Raw genomic sequence first — 21,041 nt, 5'->3', positions numbered from 1 at the left:
ATAAAGTTATTTGTAATGAGAAACAAAGTTATTGTGGATTTGTAAACAAGGGTTCACAAGATTTGTTAAAGACTAAATCAGATTGCTATTAGGCTCAAAATCTCCCTTTCTTTCTCTTTAGGGTCTCACTAAATTGAACGGGTGCTGGGATTACAACCATGTGCCACCACAACAGGTTTTATTTGTTTGTTTGTTTACTTTTGATATGGACATTGAATCCAGAGGCTCCTGCATGCTAGGGAAGATTCTACCACTCAGTTACCTCCCCAATCCCCTTTTTTCTTTTTGATTTCTTGAACGGGGTCTGGCTGTGTAGTGCAGGCTGGGCTTGAACTCACTATGTAGCCTAGGTTGGCCTGGAACTCACAGGGATCCTCCTGCCTCAGCCTCCCAAGTACTGGGATTAGAGACATATGCTGGCCCTTTTCATTTTATTGTGAGACAGTGTCTGGTTAAATGGTGCAGGCTACCCTTGAATTTCTAATCTTGCTATTTCATCATCCCAAGTAGCTGGGATTACAGAAGCAGGCCATCACACATAGCCCCCTAATTTCCTAATTTAAAAACATTACTCTAGGGCTGGGGATTTAGCTCAGTGGTTTCACCGCCTGCTGTGCAAGTGCAAGGTCCCGAGTTCATCCCTGGTACCAAAAATAAATAAATAAATAAAATAAAAATGTTACTCTAGCTGGGTGTGGTGGTGCACACCTCTAATCCCAACACAGAAGAAGGTGAGGCAGAAGGATCACTGCAAATGAGGCCATCCTGGGCTAATAGTGAGTTTAAGGCCAGCCTGAACCATGCAATGAGATCCTATCTCAAAACACCAAACAATTGAACAAACAAATATTGAACAATAAAAAGGTTTCATTCAGGCCAAGGATTTAGCTCAGTAGTGCTGCCACCTGCCTTGAAACCACAAGGTCCTGAGTTTGATCCCTGGTACCAAAAAACAAAACAAACAAAAATTTTAAAAATGTTTCATTGAATTTGTTTTTTAAAAAATTGTAAGGTATCTTTCATCTTGGCCGCCAACATGCCATCCATACTGAGGAAGACCCGGAAACTTAGGGGCCACATGAGCCATAGCCACGGCCACATCAGCAAGCACTGGAAGCACCCAGGAGGCTGGGGTAATGCTGGTGGCATGCATCACCACAGGATCACCTTCGACAAATATCACCCAGGATACCTTGGGAAGGTTGGTATGAGGCATTACCACTTAAAGAGAAACCAGCGCTTCTGCCAAACTGTCACCCTTGATAAATTGTGGACATTGGTCAGTGAGCAGACACGAGTAAATGCTGCCGAAAACTCCCATCATTGATGTAGTGCAATCGGGCTACTACAAAGTTCTTGGGAAAGGAAAGCGCCCAAAGCAGCCTGTCATCGTGAAGGCCAAATTCTTCAGCAGATGAGCTGAGAAGATTAAGGGTGTGTGTGTGGGGGGGGCTGTGTCCTGGTGGCTTGAAGCCACAGGACAGGGGCTCATTAAATGCTAACAAATGGTTTTCAAAAAAAATTGTAAGGTAAACTGGGCACAGTGGCACATATCTATGATTCTGGCACTCAGGAAGGTGAGGCAGGAGGATATCAAATTCAAGACCAGCCCATACTACATAGTGGGAGCCTGTCTCAAAAAACCAAAACTTGGACCAGAGATTTAGCTCAGAGGTTCCAATGCCTGCCTTGCAAGTGCAAGGTCCTGAGTTCCATCCCAGGTAACAAAAAAAAAACACACAAAAAACCAAAGTAAAATAAAAAGATTGTGAGACAAACCAAAAAAACCACTATTTGGCAACTTCTGAGAGCAAAACTTGCAAGTTTATTTAATGCAGGTGAATTTTTAGATGCAATTTGTAGGAGGCTGCTGTGAGTTGTGTCAAAGCCTGAGCATCTGAGGACATCAGAGGGCACCTGAGGACACAACTCTGTCATTTAGTGCAGGCACACAACAGACTTTGTTATAATATATAAAAAGTAATAAATCAGCATGGACCACCATGCACGTATCACATGGCTATGCAAGGTCCCGTGGCTGTTTTGTCTGTGTCTCAGAAAAGCTGATAAAAACATGCAGCTCTCGAGCTCTAGAGCTGCAGCTCCAACTCTCATGCTCTGATGCTGCCCTGATGCTGTAAAATAAAAGCTGGTTCCTGCTTTTTTGTGATACCTACTCCATGCATGTTCTTTTCTTTGGGAGGCTCCTCGCCTGAATGGACCTCCCTTCAACCCACTGGCCCAACACAATTGGATGGTCTTCAAGCAGGAACAAGATCTGATGTGTGTTTTAGTGTTTTGTTTTCATGCTAGAATCAACCCAAGGAGGTATGCTCACTAGCCCAGTGCTCTGCCACTAAGCTATGCCCACAGTCCTTGATTTACTCTTTTTCTTTTTTTTTGGTACTGGGAATGGAACTTGGGATCTTGCGCTTGTGAGGCAGGTGGTGGAACCACTGAGCTAAATCCCTGGCCCTTACTCTTTTTCTTTTTTTTCTTTCTTTTTTTCTTTTTTTCTTTCTTTCTCTCTTTTTTTTTTTTTTTGAGAGAGGGTCTCTCACACTATGTACAGTAGCTCAGGCTGGCTTCAAACTCACAGAGATCCGCCTGCCTCAGCCTCCTCCAAGGGCTGAGATTATAGGCATGTGTCACCACACCCAGCTGATTCACATTTTAATACTATCTCTAAAGTATGGTGCTTCTCACAGTTGAAATAAACATCTCAATAGAATGGTGCCTCCCCTACCTAGGCCCTCATTCATAGGCCTCTGCAAGCTCTTGCAGGGAAGGGCCTTGGTTCATTTATGTTTATCCATAAAATACACTCAATAGGGAGCTGGGGATTTAGCTCAGTGGTGCTGCCACCTGCCTCAAAAGCACAGGGTCCTGAGTTTGATCCCTGGTACCCGCCCAAAAATACACTCAATAGGCCCAAATCGCCTCCTGTTGTTCTCTTCCTCGTGGTATGGTCTTGGACCTTGCTAGCTGTCTTCTTCTTTTTTTTTTTCCGTGTTTGTCTCTATTCAGCCCCCTGTTGGAGTTCTGTTTACTACAAGTATGGTTACTAAGAAGAAAGTCAGCTCTTCAGGTCCTCTCATCTTGTGCGATCCTAAATCAATTGTGTCAACTTGAGTAAGAAAAGCCCAACTAAATTGGACCAGCATAGTTCTGAGCTTGGCTGAGGGGTTTTACTGAAGACAGAAGACCCACTTGAGAGCAGTTTATTATCTGAATAGAATAAAAGGGACACACAGAAGGAAACTCACTTCTGTTTCTTTGGAGGAGCTCCAGACCTTCACTTTGGAGGTTACCTCCTGGCTTTCAGCACAGACCATTTTGGCCACCTGATACAGACTCACATGGGACACTGCTGTGATCCCCAGGTGTTCGACTGGATCCTTCAGAACTCCAATGTGCTGACAGCCCTTTTGTACTCTTCCACACCTGCCTCTGTGGACGGTCATTGTGAACCAATCTTGTAAATCCTTATATACTTATATATCTTGGATTAAATCTGTTTCTCTAGTAAGCACTGACTGATACAGATTTTGGTACTGGGAGTGGCTCTAGAGAAACAGAATTGTAAAGATAAAATTCCTTAATGGCTTTAGGGTTTCCTGGAGTTGGCCCTCTAATAAAACCTAAAGATGCCGTGGTTTCTCCTTCTTATACTGTGGGGAATACTGATAGTCCATGGTGTGAACTATTTAAAGTAATACACAGTGTAGATCCTTTTGATTATCCTAATTCACCCCTTGTGAGATGTAAGGAATTTAGCAACTCCAAGAAACATCTGAATATTTTTGGCAGAATGGGAAATATAATGAAGTTGGTTGGTTACTCTTCGTGTCTCTGGACAAACTAGTGAAACAAAACAATGAGCTCAAAACATCCACACGAAATCTAAAATCCTCTGGCTCTGAGGACAAATTAATAAAGGAAAATTAAGAAGCTCAAAGATTCAAATTCCCAACTTCAGACACATACAAAATTTAAAAGTTTCTCAGTGTCTCCTCAAGAGAATCTCCTCTTCTTTAGCCACAGGACCCAGACTGCAGAAACCTAAAGACAGGCCCTCGTAATTCAATGGGCTGAAATACAGCGTAAGTTTAATGCTCAGCCTCAAAGGATATCTGAAGCAAAGGTGAGGGATTGGAAAACTGCCTTTTTCAGAACTGCTGTGAATTCTCACATCCCGCCTGACTAGCCTGGTCCAAACTGTTCAACCTAAAACCTGGGCTGCTACTAAAATACAGAAACTGTCGCCTCTCAAGAGTAGGGGGTGAACATGTTTATAGCGGCACAGTTTGTAATAGCTAAAGCTTGGAAACAGCCCAAGTGCCCATCAACTGGAAACTGGATAAAGATGCGGGGTTTTTTTTTGTTTTTTGTTTTTTGTTTTTTTTTAAATAAAACAGAGTACTACTCAGCCATAAAGAACAAGAAACTAGGGCCGGGCACTTAGCTCAGTGGTTTTGCCACCTGCTGCGCAAGCGTAAGGACCCGGGTTCGATCCCCGGTACCAAAAAAAAAAGAACAAGAAACTAGACATTTATAGCTAAATGGATGCATATTGAGGCCATACTCTTAAGTGAAATAAATAGGACACACATGTGTAAATACTAAATAGTTTCTCTGGTGTGAGAAACTGAAAGTGTAAATAAGGATTAAAATGATTAAAACGAATAATTGATAATTTGAAATAGAAAGAAGAGGTCCAAAGGGGTAGGGGTGGGGGGAGGGGGAGGGGAAAGGAAAGGAAGGAAAGGACAAATTATGAGAAAAGGAAAAAATGGAAACAGTTTGTAAATAGGGAAGGGTGGAGGGGGTGGAGGGGGTGGAGGGGGTGGAGGGGGTGGAGGGGGTGGAGGGGTGGAGGGGTGGAGGGGTGGAGGGGTGGAGGGGTGGAGGGCAGGGAATGGGGAAAAAATAAGAACCAAGATACATCATGTGCAGGTACAAGTACCCAATGATAAAGATAAATGTAAACTTGTATACTTAAAAGGTACCAATAAAAGAATTTAAGCAAAAAAAAAAAAAAAAAAAGTAGGGGGTGAAGCGTTGCTGACTTTTAGAAAGAGCTTCCGTAGGCCCAAAGGATCTCCTCCTTCCACGGAAAACCTATAAGCACTCATGTAGCGATGAGCGGCAGCTCCTTTTCAACCAATGAGTTCAGCTATCTGGAAGAAATCCGCCCATCCCTCGTGTCGTCATTTGTTTTCTTAAAAAGATAAGACTAAGCTTGCCGCTTCCTTGAAGCTAATAGCTTGGGTGGCTGGCGTTTGCGTTAAAACGTGACCGTGGCCCGACCTTAAAGGGGAGGGAACAGAAGGAGACTGGAGTCCTTTAACGCGAGGCCGGTTGGTGCTTGCCCCTTTAAGGGCGGGGCGTCCCGACAACTGACTCTGAGCTCCAGGTTACCCTGAGTTTCCGTCGCCGGCTGCAAGGAAAGGCTTCTTGGCTGGGTCCTGGTGCTCAGCGGCGGCGGTGGCGGCTCACCCCCGCTCGTCCTCCCCTGGCCCGGAGACACCCCGCTCCAGTCATGCTGAGCAGAGTATGGAAGCGGCTGACTATGAAGTGCTGTCCGTGCGAGAGCAGCTATTCCACGAGAGGGTCCGCGAGTGCATCGTAAGTTCAGGACTAGGCAGGAAGGGGACCAAGGTGGGAGGCTCGGGTGTGGTGCGAGGGTTGAAGTACTGCCACTTGGGCTCGGAGCCGCCAGACCTTGCTTGTTCCTCTCTCGGGCCAGACGGAAGGACTGGTGCCCCGGTGGGATCCGCGGGGTCCCTGCGCTGTAAACAAAGCCCGCTGGTTTCCGTTCCTCTGCGGCTTGCCCCTCCCGCAGCCCTGTTCCCTGGGTGTTCCCGTCTGGGGTCTTCGAAGGCAATGCCTGGGGAGCCCGTCTAGTCCGAGAGTCCGAGAGGGATGGGTTTGCCCGAGCAGGTTGATTGAGTGTCCCCCGCAAACTGGGTTGAGGGGCACTGCAGCTGATGTTGAAGGCGAGAGACTTCATCACCCCGAACTAGATTCCAGGAAAGACTTGGGAGGTGTAGTGGTGGGAGGCGGAAGGAGTACTTGGTTAGACTCTTACCTTGGAAGAAAGGACTCTTCCTGAGGCGGATTCTAAGGTGTGGAGATGGGGAACAACCAGAGTTCCCTCGTTTTCCTCACATTGTTATTTTGTTTTGCCTTATGTGTGTGCTGGGCATTTGAACCAAGGGCCTCAGGCAGACAAAACATCCACCCAACCACTGAGCTAGAGTTTCAGCCCCTTCACTGATGTTTGTTTGAAACCCTTGCAAAGTTGGTTTTCCAGCTTCCCAGCCATTCACCAATGTCCTCTGTGAGTGACCCTTTCAGAACACGACAGACCACTCTTCCTTACTCTATCACTACCACCTAGAATAAGAGCTGAACCTCACAGCCATGGACTTCTCCCTTCTGGCCTAGGAGCACCCAGTGGCATTTAGGGAGTCATACCTTCCTTAGGTCTGCTTGGAATTCTCAGTACTGGAAAGTAAGAAGTATGTCAATCCTTGTGTTGACTCCCTTAGAGATCTGCTTTCAGGAAACCTTTTTGTATGCTCCTTTGCGGATAGGTGGATAGGTTTACTTACGTAGTGGCACTGGGCATCGTAGTGGCACTGGGCATCAGGCATGTTGTGGAGGTACGCCCAGGCCCTGAGGCAGAATAGAGACGCCTACATTCCTAAAGAACTGGGAGGGATGAGACCTTGGTCGGAAAGCAGCCTCCTGGATGTCTCCCCCATCTTTTAATGCCATTAGCTGAGGACATCAGTGCTGGCCAAGGGCAGCCTGAAGTCTTTGGATGACTCCCCCACTTGAGTCTCATCTAGTGGCTACAGAACAACCTGGCCTCTGCTGGAACTAGTCTCTGACCTTTAGAGCCCTCCCACCTTCCTTGCTATTATGCAAATCCAGCACTAGGCTGTAAAAAGCTTGCAGCTACAATCTAAGTGGTTCTGTTTCCCTGATGTCAAAAGCTGCAGCTCTTTTCTAGACCAATGGCTCTTTTGGATCTTCTTCTTTTTTTTTGGTATCGGAGATCGAACTCGGGTCCTTGCACTTGCAGGGCTGATGGTGGAACCACTGAGTTAAATCCCTGGCCCTCTTCTTAATATAGATAGCTGTATGCAGACAGATTCCCTGTGGAGTGAACTCCTCTTGGGGACTAGAAGATCCCCTAGGCTAATTATTTGTTTGTTTGTTTGTTTTTTGAGATAGGGTCTCACTTTATAGGGCAGGCTAGCCTTGCACTCACTGTGCAGTGTAGGCTGGCCTCAGTGATCTTCTGCCTCAGCGTCCCGAGTGCTGAGATTATAGGCATGCACCACCATGCCTAGCTCACAAGGCTAATCTTGTCTTTGTAGCCTACCTCAAATGCAGTAACATCTTTATTTGGCTGGGGGTTTTTTGTTTTGTTTTATTTTTTGGGGTTTTAGTCAAGGTATCACTATATAGTCCAGGCTGGCCTTGACCTCACTGGGTAGCCCAGGGTAGCCTTGAACTCATGGTGGTGATCTTCCTGCCTCAGCCTCTTGAGTGCTGGGATTACAGGTATGTGCCACCACACCTGGCTCCAGGCTGAGTTTAAACTTGCAGTTTTTCTGCTTCAGCCTCCCAGAGTGCTGGGATTACAGACATGTGCTACCGTGTCTGGCTCGCTCGATTTATAATTTTTTGTTTTAATTTCTTTTTTGAGACAAGGTCTTAATATGTAGTTCAGGCTGGCTTTGAACTCACTATATAGCCCCTGCTGGTCTTTTTTTTGGTACCAGGGATCAAACTTGGATCCTTGCGCTTGCGCAGCAGGTGGTGGAACCACTGAGCTAAATCCCCGGCCCAAGCCCCTGCTGGTCTTGAACTCATATCAATCTTCCTTCCTCAACTTCGAAAGTGCTGGGATTACAAACCTGTGCCACTGCACCCAGCTGTAGCCAGTAATATTTTTTCTTGAGACTGTCTGACCTTGACTGTGGAGCTAAACTGACTAGTGGCTTCTCTGGGTAATAGCAGTGACTAGAGATTGGGTAGGGATGTGGTACATGTGCTGAGATTAACCTGGCCAAGCTGCCATGATTGTCAATTGGGGATCCACCATTCAGGGGCATGTGATAGCTCTGAGAGGCCTGACCCTGGAGGTGGATGTCACTTGAGGTAGGGTCCAGAGATTGATGGCCATTGGTGGATGATACCACTTTGAAGATGTTGGACCGTAACATAAACCTACTTGTGGATTAAATGAGGATTAAGTGAGACTGGTTTGGCCCAAAGCAGACCTGATCTTTCAGGGCCCCTGAAAGAGTATAAATTCCAATTTAGCCTTGAAACATGATTCCTACATATTCCCCCTGGAGTTTGCCAGGACAACAGCTGGAATAGTGTAAGAGTAGCGTTCCAAGTAGTATGCCTGTAATCCCAGCACTCTGGAAGGCTGAGACAGAAGGCTTACACATTTGAGGACAGCCTTGGCATTTTAGTGAACTAGAAAGAGCCTGTCTCAAAATAAAAATAAAAATGGGCTGAGGATGTAGCCCAGTGCAAAGACCCTGGGTTCAATGCCCAGTACCCAACAAAAGAGACAGAGACAGAATGAGAGAGATGCCAGGAGGACAAGGCAGACATCTGTCTTCAAACCTGCTTCCCTTTCATGTAATGTGCTTGAGGTACCCTCCCTCTGGTTCTGTGGCCTGTTTTAGATGTGCATATATGTGTATTTTAGGAGTTTGCTTTTTATCAGTGAGGGTTGGGCTGAAGCTATGATCCCCCAGAAAATCCCTTGTAGGGTGGGGCATGGTGCTGTTTTCCTAAGTGTGTGGGACTGACCTTGTCAGGTCCTTCTTCAGGCCCCTGAGGCCCTGACAAAAAGGGAGTAAAGATAGGACCCCAGGAAGTATGGAGCTTTTGAGGAAGTGACCCCAAGGATTTAACAGTGAGGCCCTCGGGGCTGTGGAATGTACTAAAGATTAGAGCTTCTCATCCTAGCTTACTTCCTCCGCAGATCTCAATACTTCTGTTTGCGGCACTCTACATCCTCTGCCATATCTTCCTGACCCGCTTCAAGAAGCCTGCTGAGTTCACCACAGGTACTTGCAACCCCTCTCCCTTCTGCCAGAGCTCCTGTTGTCATGGAGCCAGCCTCAGGGGAAAGGATGATGGTGCCTACGGGGAAAGAAAGAAGAGGTGGTTTTGCTGGGCTATTCTGGAGCCTTCTTCACCTCTTAAGCTTCCCTTTGTCCGCAGGCAGGGCTATGGTAGCATAGTGGGAACTGTAGATGGAAGTGTCTGCAAGCTCCTGGGCAAGTCATGTGGCTTTTCTAATCCTCGATTTCATCCAGCAAAATGGTCGTGGCAATGTCTACACAATCTGTTGTCATTATGTGACCCAAATGAGGGCCCTTGGTGAACCTGAAGTGGGCAACTGCAGAACACATGTCACCATGAATACATGCTCGGTATCATCTCTCCTAGTATTCCCATACCCAGGACCAGAGACCTCCCTGATCATTGGGCCCCCAGCACCTGGGGGTGGGTAGCCTTTCTCTTTATAGAATCTAAGTGTCCTCAGATTGTAGCTTTTCTTCCTGAAGTCATTGTGTGACTGAGCAAGAGGGGAATATACTTACCTCAGTTCCTAGCCCCAGTCTGTTCAGATTATCCTGTCCTGCTCTCAGCCTTTGCTCCTCCCTTATGATCAATCGCTTCCTGAGCAGCTACCCTCATGTAATTCCCCTGGGGACTTTCTGTGAATCTCCCCTCTTCCCTTCCCTGCAGTCCATTTCCTTCACCCAGCCACTGATATAACACACTTCACAGACCAGTTGTTTATGGTATCAAAGAGGAACCTGTGATGGGAGAGATGTGGTGAGAAGGGAGAGAAGTAGGTGAATATTTATGTTCTCTCTACCTAGAACCTCTAATCGATGGATCGATCTCTCTCTCCCTCCCTCCCTCCCTCTCTCCCTCCCTCTCTCCCTCCCTCCCTCCCTCTCCCCCCCCTCTCTCTCCCTCACTCTCTCTCTTTCTGTTTCTTCCCTCCTTTCCTTCCTTCTTCACTTTCTTTCCCTGATTTTTTTGAGACAGGGTCTTGCTCTGTAGTTTAGGCTATTGAACTCACTTCATAGCCCAGGCTGGCCTCAGACTCCCTGAGATCCACCCTCCTCAGCCTCCCCAGTGCTGTGATTATAAATGTGTACCACCACCTTGGCTAGAGAACACGTTGTAGGGCTGATAATGTGAAGGGCCTCCTTTCCAGCTCTGCTTCCATCTGGGGGCAGGGGCATACTGTAACCCACTTGGCTCCCAGAGCTGCCCACTGATGTGCTGCCTCTTCCCCATGTCTTTGTCTCTTGCAGTGGATGATGAAGATGCCGTAGTCAACAAGATTTCGTAAGTGTCAATACCTCAGCACTTGACATCAGTGGCCTTTAGGAGCTGGGATCTAGGGAGGCCCCCAAATCAAGAGGGACAGTGAGATGTTACAGGTAGAGAGAGTTTTTCACCCCATTTCTGGCTTCTTCCTGCTTTACCTTGCTCTGGGGATGCTCAGAAAAGTTGCCGTTCCTGTCTCCCTGGTTAGGCCAGGAGATCCTGGGAGCCTCACAGCCAGGAACTGCAGCTGGGGCCTGAGTCACTGGAAGTAACCCCAGTTTGGCTTCGCCTCCCAGCAGCCAGTACATGGGGAATGGAGTTAGGGTGTAGGGAAGATGGAAACCCTTAAGGGCAGAAAATGCTTGGTTCTGAAAGGAAGCCCTTACTTCCATACTGTTCTTATTCACTGGTATGTATATACAGAGAAAAATACAGAGATGCCCTCCTTGGCTCCTTCCCTACACTCCCACCTCCTGTGGACCAACTAGATAGAAGTGGCCCAGCTAATATAGCCCCAAGCACAGGACCTGACTAGGAATCTGTGCTTCAGTTTCCCTATGTCCTCCTTTGCACTAGTGCCTTCTTGCAGTGTAACCATATGGGGTGACCCTGCTCTTAGCGAGGCTGAAAATGAAAGCTCAGCAATCCATACCCTACGAGAGAAGAGAAGCCACAGACTTTAGCTTTGCCATCATGCCCGGCACACCCTATTGGCATGTACGTGAGAGCCACATTCCTGGGGATAGCCTGGGCAAGTGACACAGCAGGTCACTAGGTACCCACGAGTGCACAAGGTTGTGCCCATTCCATGTAGGGCTCCCCTAGAGGTAAAGGGCTAAGGTAGGGGTGGCAGTGGGTACAGCCCCAGCTAGACACTAGACAGTTCCTCCTCTAGGTCTCTCAACTGCTACAGTTGATTCTAGAAGCCACAAGTGCCTTGGGGGACAAATGGGACTTCCTGGGCTCAGGGTAGTGAGTACTGAGCTAAGCACTGTCCTCTTCTCTGCCAGGCTTGAGCTGTGCACCTTCACCCTGGCGGTTGCCTTGGGTGCTGTGCTGCTCCTGCCCTTCTCCATCATCAGCAATGAGGTGCTGTTCTCACTGCCACGAAACTACTACATCCAGTGGCTCAATGGCTCTCTCATCCATGGTACGCAGCTTCAGCTATAGCCTGGGGAAGGGAGGGAGCAGGTACAGGCAGCCTTGGGCTCGTCGGTCATGTGTCTGTCCCCGCTCCCCTCTGCCTCCTCTACCATGTGGCCGGTCCCCGCGGGTCAATACCACTTTACTGACCTCTGGTTTTCCTTTTTTTTTTTTTTTTTTTCCTGTTTGCCTCTAGGCCTCTGGAACCTCGTTTTTCTCTTCTCCAACCTGTCGCTCATCTTTCTCATGCCCTTTGCATACTTCTTCACCGAGTCTGAGGGCTTTGCTGGCTCCAGAAAGGTGAGTTGGGGATATATCAATCTATCCAGGTAGGAAGCAGGACTCCACTCAGCTGGATCAACAGAAGAGATTTCAATGAAGAAATGATTTGCAAGGCTTTAGACAGAGTTAAGGGAACCAACAAGGAGTCTGAAACTGTAGTGACAGTAGGAAGTCATTACTACCTCAGGTTTTTGGGGCAAAGGGAAGAAATAGTTTCTGAAACCCACTGATAGCTGAAGCTGGGACTGTGAGGCCACTTTTGTCTTAGTGTCATAGTTGCTTCCAAAACCATGGTGCCAAAGGTGGAAGAAAGCCTTGGAAAAACCCCTAACCTGTTTTTCTAATCTCTGTTGCTATTGCTTCCATTGGGCAAGTTGAACCAGAAACCAGAGGATAGAGAGCTTGTGTGGTACAGGCACAGATACAGAATGGATCTGGGGAGGGGTCTCACCAATAAAGAATACCCAGGATATGGGGTGACCCTGGATTGAGGAGTGGGCAGACAGAGACATTGTGCAGAATAAGAGGGAATTACCCACTTCTGTCTAGTCCAGATCTGTCCGTTTCCCAGCCCAGCTGCTCTCTCTGATGTCTCCTTCCTTCCCACACTGCCCTGATGTTGACCCTCTCCTCCATCTCCCCTCCTCTAGGGTGTCCTGGGCCGGGTCTATGAGACCGTGGTGATGTTGATGCTTCTCACTTTGCTGGTGCTGGGAATGGTGTGGGTGGCATCCGCCATTGTGGACAACAAGGCCAGCAGGGAGTCGCTGTATGGTGAGAGGCCCAGCTTCCTTCCTCTCTCCAAGCTGAGGGGGTCTTCAGTTGGCCAATGTCCCCATTTCTTGGGGAACAACTATGTCCCTTTAAAGTAGAGAATGGGGCCGGGGATTTAGTTCAGTGGTTCTGCTGCCTGCCTTGCAAGCACAAGGTTCCAAGTTCAATCCCCAGTACCAAAAATAAATAAATAAAGTAGAGAACAGTTGTGCTTGCTTAGGCAGCACATGTACTAAAGTGGAGAAGAGTTATCATTGTATATATCCAAAAATGTACCAATAAATGTGAAAAAAAAAAAAAAAAAAAAGTGGAGAAGAGTTGCCAGGCGAGGTGCCACAGGCCTGTAATCCCAGCACTTAGGCTGAGGCAGGAAGAACGCTGCAAGTTCAAGCCCAGCCTGGGTCACATAGCGAGTTCAAGGGCACCCTGAACTATATAGCAAGACCCTGTCTCAAAAAAATAAAAAGTACACAAGAAAAAGTAGAGAAGAGGACCGGGGATTTAGCTCAGTGGTTTCAGTGCCTGCTGCACAAGCACAAGGACCTGAGTTTGATCCCCGGTACCAAAAAAACCCAAAAAACAAAAGTAGAGAAGAATGGCTCCCCCTTCCTTAGACTGAAGTTTCAAACTGTTGGGCTTCTGGCCTCATCCATCCTGTGGAAATATTCCACTGAAGTTAGACGCAGTGGCACATGGTCATAATCCCAGCTACTTGGGAGGTTGAGGCAGGAGAATTACAAGTTCAAGACCAACCGGGGCAGTTTATTTTTTTATTCTTTATTTTTTTGGTACCAGGGAACGAACTTGCGACCTTGGGCTTTTGAGGCAGGTGAGCTACCATTGAGCTAAATCCCCAGCCCCAACCTGGGCAATTTAATGAAACACTGTCTCAAAAAAAAAAGAGTTGGGAGCTGGGCATGGTGGCACATGCCTGTAATCCCATTACCCTGGGAGGCTGAGGCAGGAGGCGGAGGCTGGGCATGTAGCTTAGGGTGCGTGTGGAGCACTGATATAGCTCAGGGATACACAAGTGATACATGTAGTACTGCTGGGTTTGCTCTCTGGAACCACCAAAAAAAAAAACCTCACTCTTTAACAAGATAGAGGATCTGACTATACTTGTCCTGTGGCTGGGACCAAATAGCAGTTGTACCTATTAGATAGGGTGTAGGTCTTCTGTTCATTATAGTCCCTACTGCTTTTTTTTTTTTTCTGGTACCGGAAATTGAACTCAGGACCTTGGGCTTGCCAGGCAGGTGGAGTGCCACTGAGCTACATCCCCACCCTGCCTAACTCTTACGGGTCTTTTTTTTTAAGACAGGGTCTTGCTATGTAGTTCAGGCTGTCCTTGAATTTACTGTGTAGCCCAGGCTGACCTCAAACTCGCAGTGATCCTCCTGCCTCAGCCTCCCAAGAGCTGGGATTACAGGCATGCACCACCACGCTGGCTCCTGTGATACCATGTCCTTGTCTAGACTCTGCGGCCTGTTGACCTCCAGTGAGTAGGAAGAAGGAGGTGAACTGACATGCTTTACTTTTATCCCCTTAGACTTGTGGGAGTACTACCTTCCCTATCTCTACTCCTGCATCTCCTTCCTCGGTGTCTTGCTGCTCCTGGGTGAGTGTGTAGGTGTGGGAGGGAATGGTCGGGCCTTGGGCCAGAGTACCAGGGTGGAAGGAGCAGGGATGGAGGGGTGAAAGAGGGGTGGGGAGAAGGATCTAACAGGTGACTGGTAACTGGCTCTTGTTCCTACAGTGTGCACTCCACTAGGCCTTGCCCGCATGTTCTCAGTCACGGGGAAGCTGCTCGTCAAGCCCCGGGTAGGTAGTGCTCCTTGCCCTTTCATAATGCAAGGTGAGTTTCCTGCAAAGCTGGAGCCACACACCTTGCAAAGGGCCACAGCCTTTGGTGGGCTCTGTATCCTTTAGCCCTGTCATTTGGAGCTGATCAGCAGACATGCGAATAGCACACGGCAGCTGGGGAGAATTAGACAGCTGCTGGTCACAGGCAGGGTGGGGAATGAGAGCTGTGGATGCACAGGGTTCTGTAGGACCCTTAGGGTCACGGAGCCTTTGACAGCCCCTCCTTTCCCCTCCCCCAGCTGCTAGAAGACCTGGAAGAACAGCTGTACTGCTCAGCCTTTGAGGAGGCTGCTCTGGCCCGGAGGATCTGTAGTGAGTTGCACTTCTCCCCAGCTGGGGTGGTGGGTTGGCCTGGGCAGGGCCTGAAGGACCAGGATTCAGCACTGTCTTCTCTGCGCTCAGATCCCACCTCCTGCTGGCTGCCTTTGGATATGGAGCTGCTGCACAGACAAGTCCTGGCCCTGCAGACACAGAGGGTCCTGCTGGGTATGTGGGTTGATAGAGTTTGTGATACCTGGGTTTCCCGGGGGAGAGTAGCCCTTGTTCCAGGTTCTTGCTCACAGCCTCCCATCTCTGCACAGAGAAGCGGCAGAAGGCTTCAGCCTGGCAGCGGAACCTGGGCTACCCTTTGGCCATGCTGTGCTTGCTGGTGCTGACCGTGAGTGCACGAGGGAGAGTCGGGGTGGGGAGTACTTTAGGCTTCCTCAGGAAGGACAGAGATGCGGGGAGCTGGCTATCAGTAATAGTAGTTACTTCTCACCGAGTGCCTGCTGTCTGTCCTGCCCTGTGCTAAGCACATCAATCCCCATTCTGTGAATGAAGACACAGAATTAACTTGTATAAGTCAGACAGAGCCATTGAATGGTTAGGCAGGTCTTCCCTGAAATGAGAATAAGGTTTGAAATCCAGTCCTCTCCCCCTCCCCCCCATCTGCTACATACTAAACTTAAGAACAGGCCTTACGGTTAGAAGAGTTCCGTTTTTCTAGATATTTTTTTTCCCTCTTTTTTTTTTTTTGTGGTCCTGGAGATCAAACCCAGTTTTGGCCTTGTGCATGCTAGGCAAAATGCTCTACCTCTGAGCTACATCCCCAGTCCCATAGGTAGCTTTTTCTATGTAGCCTTTTTGTAATCCTTCAAAGCATTGCATCTCATATTACCCTTGTAGCCAAGTGTGCTAGTGCCTGCCTGTGATTCCAGCACTCCAGAGGCTAAGGCAAGAGGATCATGGGTTTGAGGCCAGCTTGGGCTATATCGTGTCACCCTATCTCCCTATCTATTTTTTATTATTTTTTAATACATTTTATTTTATCCCCCCCATGCTATCTCCCTATCTAAAAAAAACAAAATCAAACCCTCAAAAGTGCTCTTTTGATAACAGTCTTGAGACAGTCCCTCACTCCTAGGCAGAGCTAGGCTTGGAAATGGGAAATGCTAGACCATAGTGTCCATGCTTTTTTTTTTTTTTTTTTGGTACCGGGGATTGAACTCTGGACCTTGCACTTGCGAGGCAGGCGCCAGAACCACTGAGCTAAATCCCAAGCCCCAGAGTGTCCATTCTTAACACAGCACCCTGGGTATAGCTGTGGGCTGGGGCAAGAATGGCAATCTGTGACCTTGCCTCACACAGGGCCTGTCTGTGCTCATTGTTGCCATCCACATCCTGGAGCTGCTCATTGATGAGGCTGCCATGCCACGAGGCATGCAGGTATAGCTGCCCTCCCACTTAGGTCTTTTGGGGAGGCCCTAAGAAAGCCTCTGGAGAGGGGCAGAAATGAGGACCAAGAAAGGCTGGGTGATGGGTGGTCCTGATGGTGAGGAGTGTGCCTCGCCTCAGGGATACTATTCTCCCTTCAGGATCCCTCCCTGGGCCAGGTCTCCTTCTCCAAGCTGGGCTCCTTTGGGGCCGTCATCCAGGTTGTACTCATCTTGTATCCTTCTGGAAACTCCCCATTGCCTATGCTTGCCAAACCTGTCTCCTGGGACTCTAGACAGAGTTCCTCTGGGGCTTTTTCTCTGAGGTCTATAGAGAAACATGGGAAAAAGTGCAAGCCTTCCCCAACCTTGGGTTCAGAAAGAAGGAAAAGACTTTAAAAGGAAGTCTGGGGGAAAGATCCATTCATTTTGAGATGAGGCATTCATTCATCCTTGGGACCTGGCGAGTTCTTCCCTAACTCAGTTTCAGTTACCTGATGGTGTCCTCGGTTGTGGGCTTCTACAGCTCTCCACTCTTCAGGGGCCTGCTGCCCAGATGGCATGACACAGCCATGACTCAGGTAGCCGGAGGGGAGGAGAGGGAGCCCCTGGTGGCTGGGTGAGTACTGGGTATGGGCAGCTCTGCTACCCTCCCCTCTCCTTTCCCTGTGCCTACCCAGATAATTGGAAACTGTGTCTGTCTCCTGGTCCTAAGCTCAGCACTTCCTGTCTTCTCTCGAACTCTGGGTAAGTAGCAAAAGCAGGCAAGGGATTTGGCTCTTTCTCAGTACCTACTGCTGCTCAGCAGGCACTGGGTGAGTGTGTGTGTGTGAGTGTGTGAGTGTGTGTACTTCCCCTAATCCCCACAGCAGACCTAAGAGATACTACCCTGTTTTACAGATGGGGAACTAAGCCTCTGAAGTGCCTATGCTAAGCTTCGGAGTACTGTTGCTTCTAAGCTCATCCACTTGCTACATCTCACTAACCCTCACTTCCACTCTCCCCCCAGGTCTTTCTTGGTGGATCATCTAATAAACGTTTTCATTTGCATGCATGAAGCCTTGGGGTTCAATCCCCAGTGCCCTCCAAAAAAAAATCTCATTTGAGAGATAAGGAACAGAAAAGCTGATGGATTGACCCAGAATTTGTTTGTTGGATGGAACTGGGGATTGAACCCTTGGCCTTAACACTGACCTCTACATCCCCAGCCCATGTTTTGTGGGTTTTTTTTTGGTACTGGGGCTCGAACTCTGGACCTTCCGTTTGTGAGGAGCTAAATCCCTGGCCCTCCAGCCCATGTTTTAATTTCTCTTTTGAGACAGGGTCTTACTAAATTTCTCAGGAAGCAGTGAGATTGCAGGTGTGCACCACTATACCCAGCTGACCCTGAGTTATACAACTAGTTGAGGCAAGGCCACATCAGGCTAGAACACTTGTTTCCTGAGCCCCAGGCCAGTGCTTTCTCCGTGCACTGGAATATCACATAATACCCTCAGTCTTTCTGCTGCCTAGAGCTTTGGTCTAGAATTACTTGACAAAAGTCCAAAAAGGATAACTGGTTCAGCCCCGCATAGTTTGGGAGCTACAGAGGTAATAGTCTCCCACACACCACATCACCCTTTGTGTAGTATAATTTTATATTTCAGTCAGCTCTGTTTGATTCTTAAATTTACACAGACTGAGTATCCCTTACCTGAAATGCTTGGGATCAGAAGTGTTTCAGATGCTGGATAATTTGGAATTGAGGGTATTTGCATTGACTTTACTGATTGAGCATTCCTAATCCAAAAATCTGAATCCAGGCTGGGGATTTAGCTTAGTAGTTCCACCGCCTGCCTCACAAATGCAACGTCCCAAGTTTGATACCCGGCACCAAAAATCTGAATCCAAAATGCCCCAACCCAGGTCTTGTGGCACTTGCCTTTTGTTGCAGCTTTTAGGGAGACTGGGATGGGAGGGTCATTTCAGCTCATGTGCAAAACCCAGCTGGGTAACATAGGGAGACCCCAAAATGAAAATAAAGCAAAATGCTCAGCCTGGCCCAGCACTCTGGGAGACTGAGGCAGGAGGATTGCAAGTTGGAGCCAGCCTGGGCAATTTAATGAGATCTTATCTCAAAATAAATAAAAAGGGCTGGTTCAATCCCTAGCACCACCAAAATAAGCAAAGGGCTGAGGATTAGCTTAGTGTGAAGCTTAGTACTAGGTTCATTCCCTAGTACTGTGAAAAAAAAAAGCTCTACCGGTATTAGGGATGCTCAGCCTGCACTCTTACCATGTCACTTGTATTTGTGCTTTGGGAATTTAGTGGGAAAATAAGTTTGTGGGTCCATCAGTTCTGTTAGCTTGGATGCAGGTAGCAATATTTGGATGGGAGATCAGATCTTGGATTCATAATATTATTGTTATTAAGAGCTTAGTAAGTATTAGACCAGTGCCTTGTATCTGTTGGGCTTTATGTGTGTTGTCTTATCTTAATTAATTCTTTTTTTTTTTTTTTGAGACAGGGTCTCACTATGTAGTTCAGGCTGGCCTTGAACTCACTATGTAGCCCTGGGTAGCCTCAAACTTGCAGTGATCCTCCTGCCTCAGCCTCCCAAGTGCTGGGATTACAGGTGTGTGCCACCATGCCCAGCTGTTGCCTTATTTAATTCTTGCAGTCCCATTCTTTATTTTGTAATTGAGGAGCCACAGAGAGATAAAGAATTTTCCCTGCATTACATGGGTAGTCATGTGGAGTTGGGATATTAACCAGAGCAGTCCCACATAGTCTGAGCTCTTAGCCCCTGTACTGCTTAGAACACTTGGTAGGGCCAGGGATTTAGTTCAGTGGTGCCACCACCTGCCTCACAAGCTCAAGGTCCTTGAGTTCAATCCCCAGTACCCCCCCCCCCCCCAAATAAGGATACTTGGTGACTAGTTTGCAGATTCCAGGTCCAGGAGCAAGTAGCATGCTTGGTAATTCCTAGGGCCACTTGGAGCCAGAGGGGACCTATTAGAGGAAAAGATGCCAGACTCTGGAAGGGAAATTGGAGTAAGCTGACTTGCTGACACTTTGTTAAATAGTTGGGAATGTGGCGTTAGGATAGAGCTTGGAGCAGATGTGGTGCTGTAGGCCTTAATCCCAGCACTTGGGAGGCTGAAGCAGGAGGATCCATGTGCTACATAGCAAGACCCTGTCTCAAAAAACAAGAAAAGAGGAAAAAAAACAGTTTGGGAGGTGGTAGCAAGGCATGCACAGGGAAGCCAACCTACCAGTTGTAGTGCTGAGCTGTGTCCACCAGGAGGCAGCAGAAAGTTGGGCTCCTACCAGAAGAGGGTTAGGGAGCCTCCTTCTCATCCTGGCTGTTGTACTTCAGGGCTTACTCGCTTTGACCTGCTGGGTGACTTTGGCCGCTTCAACTGGCTGGGCAATTTCTACATCGTGTTCCTGTACAATGCAGCCTTTGCTGGCCTCACTACGCTCTGTCTGGTGAAGACCTTCACTGCAGCTGTTCGGGCAGAGCTGATCCAGGCCTTTGGTGAGGAGTGGGAGGTGGCAGGCTGGTAGGGTGGTCTAAAATACAGCACTTGGACCTGACATCCTACCAGGAGAGAGGGTGTGCTTCCTACTTGGTGTTTAACATATTTCTTTTTTTTTTTTAAATCAAGTCAGTCTTTTTATTGTTAGAAAAACATCCATCCAAGAGATCTTATCCTATAGTCAGTGCACAAGTGAAAAGGTGGAAAACAGAAAATTCTCCCAAGCTTTCTCACTGCAACCTCTCGGGCCCCTTCCTTTGTCACTCATAATCTCTGATAGAGGGATAGAAATGCAGTATTTAACTGTTTCAACTTTACAGTGCTATTAGGAAATCAATAGTATTCTAACTGCCTCAAGTAAAAAACAACTTGTTTAGGGCAAAATAATAACTTTGGAAAAGACAGTCAGCTTTTGCTGGGGTCCAGGTCAGTGGTGTGAGCAGTGAGCTCGGTTTACTGGGCACCAGGGAGCCCTGCCCATCAGTCACACAGATCATGCAGCCTTAGCTTCAGCTCATTAGAAAGCAGGCGGTTTCGCTATAGAAGTCATCTCATTGAGGGCGTGGTCCAGCTCCTCGCCAATGGCCTTTGTTTAACATATTTCATTGAGGACCACCCAATTCTGTGCCCTGCCTGTCTTGTCCCTGGGGAACTGGACCTGTGTCCCACTTTTGACTGCCCACCTCCCCTTCTTCTGCAGGGCTGGACAGGCTGCCGCTGCCTGTTGCTGGTTTCCCTCGGTCATCTAGGAAGACTCGGCACCAGTGACCTCCATCAGGGGGTGAAAGGAGAAAACTGGATGCTTCCATCTGCTGCCTAGGCCTGGAGGGGAGCCCAAGGGTGGTTGGACCTCAGGACCTGGAATCTGAGAGGATGGGTGGCAGAGGGGAACTGAGCCATCTTCACTGTTGCATAATCTGAGCCAGAGTTTGGGACCAGGACTCTTTCTTTTCCAGACTGACTGTGGCCTCAGCATGGGGTAGGGCTGGGTGACCTGGGTCTGGCTCTTGGTCCTAAATCCATTTACACATCAATCTGCCTCACCTCTGTTCTGGGCTATGCCCGTAGCCATGTTTACATGATTTGATGTGCAATAGGGTAGGGTGAGGGTGGGAGGGACTGGGCGAGGGTAGGCTTAGGGAGGCAGGTGGTTTCCCATGCTTCTGCCCAACAGAGCCTAAGCACTGGGCTGTTCTGGAGGGGCTTTGGACCGTTGGAGAAACTGAGAACATAAGGCGGAAGAGACTGCACCCATCAGCAATAAAGTTGATCCCAGGGTTTTCTTGTTTTGTTTTGCTTAGTTTCTTTGTCTCTGTGTCCATTTGAACAACCTTGTTTCCACCTGTCCTGAGTCGACCAAGTGAGACAAATA

The 21,041-nt window shown here is 48.2% G+C and overlaps 1 protein-coding gene and 1 pseudogene across 4 annotated transcripts; both read left to right on the top strand.

Moving 5' to 3' along the window:
* The first annotated feature begins 1,036 nt into the window (after positions 1-1,036).
* On the top strand, positions 1,037-1,471 carry LOC101717044 (large ribosomal subunit protein uL15 pseudogene; annotated as a pseudogene).
* A 3,733-nt stretch (positions 1,472-5,204) lies between these two features.
* Positions 5,205-20,951, top strand: Lmbr1l (limb development membrane protein 1 like). 4 transcript variants are annotated; one of them, XR_002388875.2, is made up of 17 exons: positions 5,205-5,628; positions 9,023-9,107; positions 10,377-10,410; positions 11,403-11,542; positions 11,732-11,835; positions 12,468-12,591; positions 14,141-14,209; positions 14,348-14,412; positions 14,694-14,766; positions 14,857-14,940; positions 15,036-15,112; positions 16,084-16,161; positions 16,311-16,384; positions 16,639-16,729; positions 16,829-16,895; positions 18,655-18,762; positions 19,507-19,669. XR_002388875.2 is itself a non-coding variant. In XM_004863037.3 (17 exons), the coding sequence occupies exons 1-17, from the start codon at positions 5,557-5,559 to the stop codon at positions 20,435-20,437; spliced, it is 1,467 nt and encodes a 488-aa protein (XP_004863094.1). In that variant the 5' UTR covers positions 5,205-5,556; the 3' UTR covers positions 20,438-20,951. The 4 variants fall into 4 exon arrangements, 3 of the variants coding, with proteins under 3 accessions (XP_004863094.1, XP_087056390.1, XP_021098678.1); XM_004863037.3 differs by lacking the exon at positions 18,655-18,762 and adding an exon at positions 20,370-20,951 and having other exon boundaries at positions 19,507-19,668; XM_087200264.1 differs by lacking the exon at positions 18,655-18,762 and adding an exon at positions 20,370-20,623 and having other exon boundaries at positions 16,371-16,474; positions 19,507-19,668.
* The last annotated feature ends 90 nt before the right edge of the window (positions 20,952-21,041 follow it).

Source organism: Heterocephalus glaber, unplaced genomic scaffold (genome assembly GCF_053883595.1).
Source record: "Heterocephalus glaber isolate CG9 unplaced genomic scaffold, H.glaber_assembly_v1.0 deba00001733, whole genome shotgun sequence".
In the NCBI taxonomy this organism is placed as follows: Eukaryota; Metazoa; Chordata; class Mammalia; order Rodentia; family Bathyergidae; genus Heterocephalus; species Heterocephalus glaber.
The sequence above is the reverse complement of the archived record's forward strand: the minus strand, read 5'-3'. Positions and strand labels throughout refer to the sequence as shown.